This window comes from Hyperolius riggenbachi, chromosome 4, assembly GCF_040937935.1.
Source record: "Hyperolius riggenbachi isolate aHypRig1 chromosome 4, aHypRig1.pri, whole genome shotgun sequence".
In the NCBI taxonomy this organism is placed as follows: domain Eukaryota; kingdom Metazoa; phylum Chordata; class Amphibia; order Anura; family Hyperoliidae; genus Hyperolius; species Hyperolius riggenbachi.
Genome location: NC_090649.1, coordinates 445,556,393 through 445,571,388, shown reverse-complemented (window position 1 = coordinate 445,571,388; position 14,996 = coordinate 445,556,393). Strand labels below are relative to the sequence as shown.

The window sequence follows — 14,996 nt, the reverse complement described above, 5'->3', positions numbered from 1 at the left end:
CGATGAATCCTGATGGACGAGATGTTTAATCCTAATTACTGCTGCTGAGCTTTTCCTCCGAGAGGCGAGAGAAGCACTCATCTCAAATGATCCCTTTCTGTCTCCCCTCCCCCCAAACTGTGCGCCCCTGCTCCCAGCCACTCTAGCTGCCAACCTGTGGGCCCGCAATGTCTTGCGAAATGCCACTCCATGCCTTAAAACCTAAACCTGTGCTGTGCAAACCCCTTTGAACTTTAATGCCATTAAAGAGCAAAAGTGGCCACAATATAACATTAACCTGAAGCACTAGCTACATCGAGCAGAATCCTTAGTTATTCATTTTCAAAGCATGAACTAATTCAGGGACTTGTGTGTTAAGCCTTGTACACACATTAGATAAATATAGTTTGAAACGTCTGGCAAACGACAGATTTCTCTGTTGTGTTGACAATTGTTGTAAAAGAAATGTAGATAAACATCAATGATGAGAAACCGATATCGGGTATTCTTCCCAAGGCAACTGGCAAATCAAGTCAGATGACTATTGGGCAGATATCGTGCAGTCGGACAGGTGTGTTAAAGTCATTCAAACTTCATTGTTCCAGAGCATGCGCACATCTCATGCGAATTATCATATCGGATTGTGCGCACGGTTTTTGAACGGTCTAATTGTTTGGAAGATTGGAGTGTTTTTAACTACTTACTGCACTTGGTGCAATATAATCACGGCTTGGGAAAACTCCACTGACCCGTCACCACCAGTTAGCAGGGAGATGAATGAAGGGGAATGCAGTTCCCATTCGTTAATCTAAGTCCCAGAGTCAATGAATGCCGGCATCTACTGTATTAGATGCCTTCATTGTATCTTCCTGGGGTTACAGTGCCACACATTACTTCCAACTCACATACTTAGGTATGTGAATTGGAAAAAATGTGTGAGGACATCTTGTGGCTGAATTGTAATACTACATCAAAATGCATTTTACTTACCGTAATACAAATCCCAACACTGACATTTAAAGGGAACCTAAACTGAGAAGTAAATGTATTTTTCCTTTTAAAATAATACCAGTTGCCTGACTCTCCTGCTGATCCTGTGTCTCTATTGCTTTCAGCCACAGCCCCTGAATAAGCATGCAGATCAGGTGCTCTGACTGAAGTCAGACTGGATTAGCTGCATGCTTGTTTCAGGTGTGTGATTCAGCCACTATTGCAGCAAAGAGATCAGCGGGACTACCAGGAAACTCCAATTGTTTAAAAGGAATCATCCATATGCCTCTCAGTTTAGGTTCCCTTTAAAATTAACTATTTGCCTCCCACACTCTCCCACATAGTACCCCAACTTTTTTTTGTATACAAAAAAATAATACATAAATAGTTACCTAAGGGACTGAGGTACCTAAGGGTATACTGCATTGCTGTTATTTTTTAATTTGCAGGCTTGTACTGTAATTAGTGATGGACACAAAACTGAAAAAAATGCCCTTTTATTTCCAAATAAAATACTGGCGCCATACATTGTACTAAGGAAATATTTTAAACGTTGCAATAACCAGGACAAATGGGCAAATCAAATGTGTGGGTTTTATCCACAGTAGAATGCTTTATTTTAACACTATAATGGCCGAAACCTGAGAAGTAATGATTTTTTTCCATTTTTTTCTTATTATTCTAATGAATATGCATTTAGAATAAAATAATTATTGGCATAATGTACCTTCCAAAGAAAGCCTAATTGGTGCAATATAATCACGGCCTGGGAAAACTCCACTGACCCGTCACCACCAGTTAGCAGGGAGATGAATGAAGGGGAATGCAGTTGCAATAACCAGGACAAATGGGCAAATCAAATGTGTGGGTTTTATCCACAGTAGAATGCTTTATTTTAACACTATAATGGCCGAAACCTGAGAAGTAATGATTTTTTTCCATTTTTTCCTATTATTCTAATTAATACTCTGGCCTACTACCCCTCACAAGTGCTCTAAACCTACAGCTGAACTCTGGTCCCCTACCATTCGTGTCCCTACCTCTCCCTCTAGATTGTAAGCCTTTGGGCAGGGTCCTCCTCCTTTTGTGTCCTACCTGATCTGGCACCTCCATTACTGTGAACCCATGCCATGCATTTGAGTGAACCTAACTTGCCTAATCTCCATGCTTCATCCAGTGACTGACTAAGCATTACCTTGTACTCATACTGTGCTGTGTGATCTGGTTTTCTTGTATTCCTGTATTGTCATATTGCTGTATGTCACCCCTAAATATTGTCTGTAACCTAAATTAATGTTCAGCGCTGCGTAATATGTTGGCGCTTTATAAATACAATAAATAATAATAATAATAATAATAATAATAATAATAATAATATGCATTTAGAATAAAATAATTATTGGCATAATGTACCTCCCAAGGAAAGCCTAATTGGTGTGGAAAAAAAACAAACAAGATATAGATAATTTTGTTGTGATTATTAATGATTCAGTTACTGGCGAATGAATGGGAGGAGCGCTGACTGATGAAAATTTGCTCCGGTCCTAAAGGGGTAAAAACCTCTCAATAGTCAAACTACTTGTGATTTCTTTTTTTTTTGGGGGGGGGGGGGGAAATGTTGTATGAGCAATGCTGCTCATTTCTGTGTGTCAACTTTTATCTAATGTGTGTACACTACACAGACCTGTAGGATGTTTACTTAAAATGGGCATCTGGAAGTTTGGGCCCCCAGTAATGCTGATAGTAAAATATTGGTATTAAATACTGTCATTTTACTATAGCTAAACCTGGTGCCTAACCCTTAACCCCCCCTCCCCCCACACACACAAATACCTACCTAACGCCTAAACTTTAACCCCCCAAGCCACCTACCTAATGCCTAATCACCCATCTGCCCACTCACTCCATTGCTGCTGCCGAGCCCTGAATTTTCGAGCGCCACAATAGGCTCCTTGAGCCGTAGTTTGGGTGCCTGATAAATAGGGTACACTAGCGCACGCTATTTTCTGCACCAACGCCCAAATACCTCTAAATTACATTGGCGCCTATGGCTGCGCACAATGAGTCCACTTGTTGCATGCTCCCAAATTGTGCTCCCAAATTGTCCAAATTGAGTGTTGTGCGCATGTGCTCAATGATTTGAGCTGAATTGAAGGAATTATTTTCTTGCCTTCATCAAAAGTGGCATTTCAGTTGAATCGCTTTTTGGATCTCTAAAGTAAAGAGGTTTTGTTTTGTCTTTTTGGGTGAGAATTATTGGAAACGGTCTGGTTTGTATTGGAGTCTGTGTCCATGTAGGGGATTTCCATTTCCCCCAAACAGATGAGAGGGAAGCAGAAATTCCACTTGTATTGTCTGTCGCTGGAATAGTTGTTCTCATTGAGAAATAAGTCCAAAGAGTTCATGTCATAAATTCTGAAATTTTATTCTGTAGTGTTGTCATGGAACTTTTACAAAGACAGGAAATGAGGGTAAAGGGACACCGACAACAGTAACATCTTATATACATTCTAAGCCCATCCTTAAAAAACTAATTAAGCAATTACATTTTTTTTGTTTTTTACCATATTTAAGTTAGGTGTACATTGCATTTTATTTCTACTTTATTAGCATTTTCATAACTAATATTTAGTGATGACCATAGTTAGCTAACTACGCCTGTACGTAATTACGATTTGTAAATTCAACAGATTTCGTATAATCATCATTAGTAATTTTGCGTAACTTTTCACCAAATTTTTGTGTAGTTTCGTGCCGACTTTAGCGGTGAATAGCAAAGCTCCCATACTTGCTATTGTCACCAAAATAGCTACATACGTTAAGGAGAATAGTGGGTACAAGTACAAAATAAAAACATTTTCAAAAAGACCTTGTAGTTTTTGAGAAAATCAATTTTAAAAATGCAAATTAGTTTTAAAATAATTTTGCTTTGCACTTTTTAAAATTGATTTTCTCAAAAACTACAAGGCCTTTTCAATTTTTTTGTACCCATTATTCTCCTTAAAGCTAATGGGATCTTTAAAAAAAAAAATGAAACCACATACTTACCTAAGGAGAGGGAAGGCTCTGGGTCCTAATGAGCCTCCCCTCTCCTCTCCTGGTGCCCTCGGTGCAGCGCTGGCTTCTCTGTTTAAATCACCACCGCAAGGGACTTCGGAAGTCTTCGGGAGCCGAGTCCTCCAAAAGACAGGCGGTTCCATACTGCCCACGTGTGAGAGGCCCTCTCTTACTCGTGCATGTGCAGTATGGAGCGGCGACCCGTCTATGTGAGCACTCGGGCTCCCGAAGCCACCCTTCGGTGGCGGAGAGAGCAGTTTTTCACTTAATTTAGTCTAATACTGCTACAGGGGAGCCAGCGCTGGAACGGTCACTGGGAGAAGAGAGGGAAGACTCTATAGGACCCAGAACCTTCCCTCTCCCTAGGTATGTATCTGGCTTTTTTGTTTGTAAAGGTTCCTATTGACTTTAACAAATGTAGCAATTTTGGTGACTTGTACCCACTATTCTTGCTAACATACAGTGGGATGCGAAAGTTTGGGCAACATTGTTAATTGTCGTAATTTTCCTGTATAAATCGTTGGTTGTTAAAATAAAAAATGTCTGTTAAATATATCACATAGAAGACACATAGGGCTTGATTCACAAAAGAGTACTAACTTTTAGCATGGCCGTTTTCGCGCGAATTTTCGCGTTCGCGCGCAATTAAACGTTTTCGCGCGAAATCGTTATCGTTTTCGCGTGCAAACGCGAATTTTCACGCGAAATCGATACCGTTTTCGCACGAAAATTCGCGTTTCGCGCGAAAAACGATAACGTTTTCGCGCAAAAACGTTTAATTGCGCGCGAACGCGAAAATTCGCGCGAAAACGCCCGTGCTTAAAAGTTAGCACTCTTTTGTGAATCAAGCCCATAGTGATGTTTGAGAAGTGAAATTAAGTTTATTGGATTTACAGAAAGTGTGCAATAATTGTTTAAATAAAATTAGGCAGGTGCATAAACATGGGCACTGTTGTCATTTTATTGATTCCAAAACCTTTAGAACTAATTATTGGAACTCAAATTGGCTTGGTAAGCTCAGTGACCCCTGACCTACATACACAGGAGAATCCAATTATGAGAAAGAGTATTTAACCTATTTTAGTTCCTGGACGTAGAAACTACGTCCAGGAACCATGCGCGCTACCGCGCGCTCCCACGGCCGATCGCGCGCGTGCACGCGCGCTCCCGGTCCGCGGTTCGTTAGCCAGGCAATCAGTGAATCGGCAACAGAACACAAGAGACGGCACACAAATGGCTGCAATAATTTTGCTGTATTCGGAACAAGTGCACACTACATGTTACGGATATTACATCCTTCCTCAGGTGTATAACAGCAACTGAAGGTACAAACAGCATTATATACATTCAGGGCAAGCCACCACACCCAATGTGTTAAGCTCCAAGGGAATGGGTGGAGCTTAACACATTGGGTGTGGTGGCTTGCCCTGAATGTATATAATGCTGTTTGTACCTTCAGTTGCTGTTATACACCTGAGGAAGGATGTAATATCCGTAACATGTAGTGTGCACTTGTTCCGAATACAGCAAAATTATTGCCATTTGGCCATTTGTGTGCCGTCTCTTGTGTTCTATTGGTGACTTCCTGAAGCCATAGGAGCAATCCGGCTGAGACAAGGCACCGGCCAGGCTTAGATCCAGGGGACCCAGCACACGAGTTCTCCAGGCATCTACTGTTTGTGAATCAGTGAATCGGGCAATGGTGCCCGATCACTGATTCCTCTCCCCCGCTGAAAAAGCGACAGCTTCTCTTGGAAGCTGCGCCTGTTCTGGCTGTTACCTCCCCCATGCGTCTCTCTAAGCGTATGTTTTGAACTTTTTTCATTTTTATCACTGTGTGTGTGTCTCTCCTATATGATATATTTAACTGACATTTTTTATCATAACAACTAGAGATGGGACGACGAATCCGGCGAATCCACGAATCCCTCGAATATTGGGAAATATTCGAGATTCGTGGATTCGAATCCCGACGCCATTTTCCACTTTACGAATCCGCCGAATCCCGACGCTGCATCGCCGCGCATCCGCCGCTCGCACTCGTCCTCCTCCGACCCGCGCCTCCTCCGACCGCCCCGCGCCTCCTCCGCCCGGCCGCCGCATACTTTGTATCAACTCACCCGTCCAGTGGAGCGCAGACAGAGCGGCAGACCTCTCGCTGACTTCCTGGTTCCCTCTAGTGACGGCTTTTACAATGACGTTATCAGTAAAAGCCGGTCCGGCCACTAGAGGGAACCGAGAAGTAAGGACGAGGTCTGCCGCTCTGTCTGCGCTCCACTGGACATGTGAGTTGATACTTATGCAGGGGTGAGCGAGGAGGCACGGGGGACGGAGGAGGCCATGGGGGTGAGCGGAGGAGGCACGGGGGGGGGGGGGGGGGGTGAGCGGAGGAGGCACGGGGGGGGGGGGTGAGCGGAGGAGGCACGGGGGGGGGAGAGCGACACCTACCTACCTACCTACCTACCTGCCACTATACCTACCTAAAGGCCCCCTATACGTACCTACCTACCTACCGGGCACTATACCTACCTACCTACAGGCCCCTATACCTACCTAAAGGCCCCCTATACTACCTACCTACCACTATACCTACCTACCTACAGGCCCCTATACCTACCTAAAGGCCCCCTATATGTACCTACCTACCTAAAGGCCCCTATACCTACCTAAAGGCCTCTATACCTACCTACCTAAAGGCCCCCTATACGTGCCTACCTACCTAAAGGCCCCTATACCTACCTACCTAAAGGCCCCTATACCTACATACCTACCTATACTTAAGGCCTTATACCCTGCTACCTATACTGAAGGTCCCTTTAACTACCTACCTACCTACAGGACACTATACCTACCTACCTACCTACCTACCGGCCACTATACCTACCTACCTACCTACAGGCCACTATACCTACCTAAAGGCCCCCTATACGTACCTACCTACCTACCTAAAGGCCCCTATACCTACCTACCTACCTAAAGGCCCCTATACTTACCTACCTACCTACCTACCTACCTAAAGGCCCCTATACCTACCTACAGGCCTCTATACCTACCTACCTACTTAAAGGCCCCCTATACGTGCCTACCTACCTAAAGGCCCCTATATCTACCTACCTAAAGGCCCCTATACCTACCTACCTACCTACATACCTACCTATACTTAAGGCCCTATACCCTGCTACATATACTGAAGGTCCCTTTAACTACCTACCTACCTACAGGACACCATACCTACCTACCGGCCACTATACTTACCTACCTACCTACAGGCCACTATACCTACCTAAAGGCCCCCTATACGTACCTACCTACCTACCTAAAGGCCCCTATACCTACCTACCTAAAGGCCCCTATACCTACCTACCTACATACCTACCTATACTTAAGGCCCTATACCCTGCTACCTATACTGAAGGTCCCTTTACCTACCTAAAGGCCCCTATACCTACCTACATACCTACCTATACTTAAGGCCTCTATATACCCTGTTACCTATACTGAAGGCCCTATACCCTGCTACCTATACTGAAGGTCCCTTTACCTACCTAAAGGCCCCTATACCTACCTACATACCTACCTATACTTAAGGCCTCTATATACCCTGTTACCTATACTGAAGGCCCTATACCCTGCTACCTATACTGAAGGTCCCTTTACCTACCTAAAGGCCCCTATACCTACCTACATACCTACCTATACTTAAGGCCTCTATATACCCTGCTACCTATACTGAAGGCCCATATACCCTGCTACCTATACTGAAGGCCCCTATACCCTGCTACCTATACTGAAGGCCTATATACCCTGCTACCTATACTGAAGGCCCATATACCCTGCTACCTATACTGAAGGCCCATATACCCTGCTACCTATACTGAAGGCCCATATACCCTGCTACCTATACTGAAGGCCCATATACCCTGCTACCTATACTGAAGGCCCATATACCCTGCTACCTATACTGAAGGCACATATACCTTGCTACCTATACTGAAGGCACATATACCCTGCTACCTATACTGAAGGCACATATACCCTGCTACCTATACTGAAGGCCTATATACCCTGCTACCTATACTGAAGGCCCATATACCTTTCTACCTATACTGAAGGCCCATATACCTTGCTACCTATACTAAAAGCTACCAATATTGAAGGCACCCATACCTAGCTAGCTATACTGAAGGCACCTTTACCTCGCTACCTATACTGCGGGCAACTATACCACGGATCGCACAATTCGTATGTGCAGGATTCGTTAGATTCGGGATTCGAAAGGTTCGAGATATTCGAGAACCTTTTTAGATTCGGATCCGGATTCGGATTCGTCCCATCCCTAATAACAACCAACGATTTATACAGGAAAATCATGACAATCAACAAGGTTGCCCAAACTTTCGCATCCCACTGTATGTAATAATTTTGGTGGCAATATCATGTATGGGCGCTTTGCTATTAACCGTTAAAGTTGGCACGAAATTACACAAAAATTACATTAAAATGTACGTGAAATTATAAATTATTACAATTATAGATTAAATTAATTATGATTTTCCCCAAATTGTCGCATTACGATTCATAATTGTGAATTTCCATGGGAAATTACGTCTAAGCAAAATGTGTGCTCATCACTACTAATGCTTGATTTGCATAGAGCGCAGAGTGACTCATGGCTGTCTGTTTTGTCCACAGCCGCAGCCCAGGCTCAGATCATTCATGGCGGTCAGGCCTGTGTGGTGAAAGAAGACAACGTGAGCGAAGGTGTTTACACCATCCGAGAAGGCGACACTCTAGTGCTGCAGTGTTTGGTCAGCGGACACCCCCGGCCGCAGGTACGTCAGCTGCTGGAAATCTGATTTGTTATAGAGAAAGATACATACTTGGGTACAAAACATGCAATTGGGAGGCTCATGACTTTATCAAGTGCTAACTTACTGCACAAAAACACGAAATGAAATAGGTCATGCGAACATTCATCTACTGCTCGGCAAAAACACAAAATATGGGCCCTGTGTGTATTGTCTTGGTGGTCAGATGGTTTATGTACTGTGTTTTTTTGTTGTTTGTTTGCTTTTTTTTTTTGGGGGGGGGGGAGGTTCCAAGCTTCATCAGCATGGAATCTATGTCTTCTGCTTTGCTTTTTAGTAAGTGGGTTTGCAGCTAGCGAGTTCCTTTGTTTTGGTTTGTAGGATGATAGTGTTAGCAATCAAGATTACCCTCAGACTTAAAGCCTTAAAGTGAATCTCAAGCCAATTTTTTTCTTAAAAAAACAGATTCCTAGGGAAAGGAAAGGTGCTGGGTCCTAGTGAGCCCTCCTGTTTCTCTCATGGTCTCCACGTTCCAGCGCTGGATCCTCGGTTCAAATCGCCCGCTGTGGGAGTCTTCGGGAGCCTGAGTGCTTCCGATGCCTCGAGCAGCGGCAGAGAGCAGTCTCTGACCCATCGGTCGGAGACTGCCAATAGGGTAGCCAGCGGTGGAACGCGGGGACGGTAAGAGGAATGGGAAGGCTCATTAGGACCTAGGGCCTTTCCTCTTGTTAGATGAGTTATCAGGTTTTTTATTTTTTTTTAAATTGGCTCACCATTGTATTGAGCTATAGGAAGTATGGACCAGATAACAGTGTGAATAAATGTCTTTGCCCAATAGCAGTGTTGCTTGGAAATTTTCACCGGTATTGCTATTTTTGATTTCATAAAAATATTTATACATTGTATTTTCGGAATGTGGTCAAAGGAAACAAATTTTTTTTTCCAATGCAAAAATTCACAAAAAACATGATAAATCACTACCTTTACTGTGAAAATTGCAAAAAAAAAGCACTAAAAAAGTTTTTATTTTCACACGAAAAAATCAAAAACTTATTACAAAATGATTTTCAATCGCATTTTCGCTTGAAAGTCGAATTTTACATTGTTTCCGTGAATTTTACATTGTTTCCGTGAATTTTACATTGTTTCCGTGAAAATTAATGCGAAAAAAAACCCGTCATTTTCTCTCATCATGACTTGCCTTCCTTGGGAAGGTAAGCCAGCCTTCATATTATATTGAAAAACAATATAGGAGGTGCTCATTGTAATAAAACACTTAAAGGGACTCCGAGCAGTGCAGAAACTATGGAAAGATGCATATCATTTTAAAGCTCTTTCTCCTCTTTCCAATGATATATAAACCGCCGCCCTACGCCTTTTAGTTTTTGCTATTTTCACAATTGAAACTGCCGCGGCCGCGATTTCAATCGCGAAAATAGAGAAAACTAAAAGGCGTAGGGCGACAATTTAGGGGTCGTAAGAGAAAGAGAGCTTTAAAATGATATCCATCTTTCCATAGTTATATTGTATTACACAGGACGACACTTTCCCCAGTGTCAGCAGCTCCATTCAGCAGAAGGTAGCTGCTAACTTTAGGAAAAAGTCGCCTTGTGTAATACAATGTAACTATGGAAAGATGGATATCATTTTAACCTCCTTGGCGGTAATCCCGAGCTGAGCTCGGGGTATGCCGCCGGAGGTCGCCGCTCAGGCCCTGCTGGGCCGATTTCAATTCTGTAAAAAGCAGCACACGCAGCCGGCACTTTGCCAGCCGCGTGTGCTGCCCGATCGCCGCCGCTCCGCGGCGATCTGCCGCGTGCAGCGGCGAAAGAGGGTCCCCCCAGCCGCCCGAGCCCAGCGCAGCCGGAACAAACAGTTCCGGCCGGCGCTAGGGGCTGGATCGGGCGGCTCTGACGTCAGGACGTCGACTGACGTCCATGACGTCACTCCGCTCGTCGCCATGGCGACGAGGAAAGCGAAACAAGATAGGCCGCTCATTGCGGCCTATCTTGTTACTTTCGATTGCCGGAGGCGATCGAAAGTACGCTTCCGGAGCGCCCTCTAGTGGGCTTTCATGCAGCCAACTTTCAGTTGGCTGCATGAAATATTTTTTTTTTTATTTAAAAAAAACCCTCCCGCAGCCTCCCTGGCAAAATAAATAAACCGCCAGGGAGGTTAAAGCTCTCTTTCTCCTCTTTCTGGCGACACCTAAATCGTCGCCCTACACCTTTTAGTTTTCTCTATTTTCGCGATTGAAATCACGGCCGCAGCAATTTCAATCGCGAAAATAGCGAAAACTAAAAGGCGTAGGGTGGCGGTTTATATATCATTGGAAAGAGGAGAAAGAGAGCTTTAAAAGCATATGCATCTTTCCATAGTTTCTGCACTGCTCGGAGTTCCTTTAAAAACATATTAAAAAGGAGAGGCAGTTCTTGCTCCTGAAGAAAACGACCAGTTAGACTGGAATAATACGTTTTGTTAAGCACTATAATGGACAGCGCATTTCTCTGGACTTTGTCCACTTCATCCGGTATGTGCCTATCAGTTGGCGGGAGGGGCAGAAAGCTTGAGCTCCTCTAATGATAGAGGCAAGCCAAACCTACACACACCTCATCGAGGTCCCACGTGGACACTAGGAGGGGCCTCTAAAAATAGACCTTACCTACTGCATGTGGAGTGCAAGAAAAAAGCCACACAGCATTGAAAATAGTCGTCTGTTCGACATCCTAATGTGGTGGGTTCCATTTCGCCTACTTTCACTCTAACACTTTATCTTGGGTAATACACCAGTATTGTCTCCCTGGATCTGTTTATCATGAATCAGATCAGCCCATATTCACCAATCCATATGTAAAAATAACCAGATCTCGCTTTCACAATCCTAGGAGTTCTGGATCACCATAAGCTTGCTGGGAAATCTGCAGCTCCAAATTATGGAATGACCTCCCCTTGTTTATACTTTAGATGAAGGTGCAACATTTGAGAAAGGTCCTTTTGACCTGCGATGGTATCTTTTTTATAGATAATGCTCAAAGATAAGTACCAAGTTTGTTTGCATACATAGAAATAATTAGGGCCATCAATCATGTTATGCATCTTCCTGAGGGGGGGACGGGTTACATCTCCCACCAAACACTGGAGGAAGAGATGTACCTATATTGGAGCAGATAGTGGAAGAGGAAGATATGACCCTTACTGATAATGTTAAGAACAGTGCAGAAGCAATGACTGGTGAAGGACCTAAGATAGGTCTGCTGAAGGGAGATGAAAGAAATGCATGGATAAAGGCAGGTGAGGCCTGCCCATGATGCCTGGTGAAACACTGGCATCAGATGGCAGAGGCGGGACAGCGGCACCCGGCCTGCCCCCTCCCTCCCCTCTACCAGAGTCCCAGGTCTTCCCCTGTCTAATAGACCTCAGATCAGTACGACCCGCAGTACTGCTGTGAAGAGGAAGCAGGAGAGTGGTTCCTCTGGTAATGGCGATATACAGGAAGTAAGTAGTTACTGTATATGCGCTACGCTATGGGAACCGCTCTTCTGCTTCCTCTTCACAGCAACGAAGCGGGTCGCGCTAATCTAAGGTCTATTAGCCAGGTGAGGACCAGGGACTCTGATAGAGGAGGCGGCCGCCGACTCATTGACAAGGCAACGAGTGACGGCCGCAGGGAGGGAGGGTGGAGCAGGCTGGCTACCTATTGAGGGCACCTACCTGGCTAACCTATACACTGGGGGCAATTATACTGTCTACCTATATTGGAGGCAACTATACTGACTACCTATCCTGGGGACAACTATACTGACTACCTATACTGGGGGCAACTATACTGACTACCTATCCTGGGGACAACTATACTGAGTACCTATACTGAGGGCAACTATACTGGCTACCTATACTGGGGGCAACTATAGTGGTGACCTATACTGGGGGCAACTATACTGACTACCTATACTCAGGGCAACTATACTGGCTACATATACAGGGGGAAACTATACTGACTACCTATACGAGGCCAACTACAGTATACTGGCTGCCTATGTTGGGAGTATCTATACCTGGATAACCTATACTGGGGACACCTATGTCTAGCTACCTATACCTGGGGCATCTATGCCTGACTACCTATACTGGGGGCAACTATACCTGACGGGCCTATACTGGGGGCAACTATACTCACTACCTATACTGGGGGAAACTATACTGACTACCTATACTGAGGGCAACTATACTGGCTACATATACAGAGGGCAACTATACTGGCTACCTATACGGAGAGCAACTATACTGGCTACCTATACTGAGGGCAACTATAGTGGCGACCTTTACTGGGGGCAACTATACTGCCAAGCTTCTTCCAAGCAGTGCACAAAGTGTTAGAATTAGCAGCGGGGATATATGTGAGTCTATGACAAAGACGCACTTCCGGTCCGCTGTACTAGTCCCACCCTCCCCACCCGATTGGCCCAACGACTTTCCTCAAAGGGAAATGAGCGGTGGAAAGGCGCACAGCCATAGAAAGAGGTCACGTGTGCGCGTCATGAATGACGCTGCAACAACGTGGCCAATGGCTGTGCGTGTTCGCTGTAAGCTGCACTGAATTGAATATGCTGTAAGAAACAGCAGTATACAATGGTAACCAAGACGACCTGGAATGTCCCGCCCCAGGCAAACACCAGGCTAGGGACAAATACAGACCGTGATGGTACAGTGTGGGAGCATTCTCGCACACGGAAGCTTATTAGCTTCAAAACAGTGCAGCCATTGGTTGAAGAAAGAGGATACGAGGGCCAAAACATAGGGAGAGATGGGAAAGTGGTTATAGTGTACCTATGTGAGCAAGTGAATTGGTGGGAAGGAAAGTAGGTAAAAGTGGAGGAAGAGGAAAAAGTGATGGTACACTATATGGAGAAAACCTGAAAGGGAGGAGGAATAAAAGGACAGAGACCAGTCCATAGGAGAGGCACCACATAAGAATAGAGAGGTGTAGGACACATCATGACAAAAAAAGGAAGGGGGAGGGGGAAGAATTAAGAAAGCCACTAATAGGGATAGATCAGACTTGGTCAAAAGGAGGGTGCGGAATAGATCGACCAAAGGAACGGGAGTTTTCTCCTTTAAATTCTCCCCCATGGTCAAGCAAATCTAGTGGGCTTTCAGTAAAAGCTGGTCTCTTCTACTTGAAGACCCAGTTTTGATAGCTTTAAAAAGAGCACCCACTATCGGTGATGTCCTGGTGCACAGCGACTTTCGGGAAAATCCACGGCGCACTTGGCTGAGCGAATTCATGTCCACAGGCAACCACAAATGTGGCTTTTGCAAAGCCTGCCACTTGATGAAAACCGATGGATCTTTTCAACTTGAGCCTATACAATGTAGAACTCAATTTGTTTCCACTTGTAGAAACAAATTTGTAGCTTACGCACTATGGTGGCTCTAGCTCCCTTGTACCACGGGGTCATTTGCAGCTCAAGAGGGAGAGAGGGAGGGGACAGACAACCCTGTGCTGATGGGAAAGGGAGCTACAGGATCCCAGTCGGCGTTGCACATGACCAGCGGTGCCGTGTCACATGATCAGCAGCGCCGCTCTACACATCTCTTCTCCCGGGTGGGCTACATCAGCTGATGCGATGCCCCTTCCAACATGGAGGGCAGCTGGAGCCTGGTCGAGGGGAACGCTATGTGTAGGATTTGGGAGCAGAGTGACGTGAGCTAGCACAGAGGTGGTGGCGACGGGCGGGGGGGGGGGGGGACTCAGGCACGGCGCCCATGGCGATGTAACGACCATGGCAGGAGCCCTGCCTGCACCCCTCTAGTTACGCCACTATCAGTGTGTCTCATTTAGGAAAAAGTAAATGAAAAATAAAAACAACTGGAGAAAATTAGAACACCTGTAGAGCAACCCTGCTGGACCAAAGTACTCATGATTTCATTTGAAGTTCTTAAAGGACACCTGTGAGGAAACGCGGAAAAGCCGCCGCAAGTACTCAGAGTGAGGCGGCTGTTTCCGCGTCCAACATGGCGGCACAACGCGGAGAAACCGCCGCATGGGCAGAGCGGTGGAGTCCGCGTTGGATGCGGCAGATTGCGCGCATGACAATGTTAATGACAGTGTGGTTGGACGCGGGGAGGCCGCCGCTTGCTTGGAGAGCAGCGCGGCGGGCC

At 45.2% G+C, this 14,996-nt stretch overlaps 1 protein-coding gene across 8 annotated transcripts in view; it reads left to right on the top strand.

The window, feature by feature from the left end:
• MDGA1 (MAM domain containing glycosylphosphatidylinositol anchor 1) overlaps positions 1–14,996 on the top strand; it is a 561,871-nt gene that overhangs the window by 289,602 nt on the left and 257,273 nt on the right. For all 8 annotated transcript variants that reach the window (XM_068232696.1, XM_068232699.1, XM_068232695.1 and 5 more), the window contains one exon: positions 8,719–8,858. In XM_068232696.1, coding sequence (XP_068088797.1) covers positions 8,719–8,858 — 140 coding nt within the window. The remainder of the gene's footprint in view (positions 1–8,718; positions 8,859–14,996) is intronic.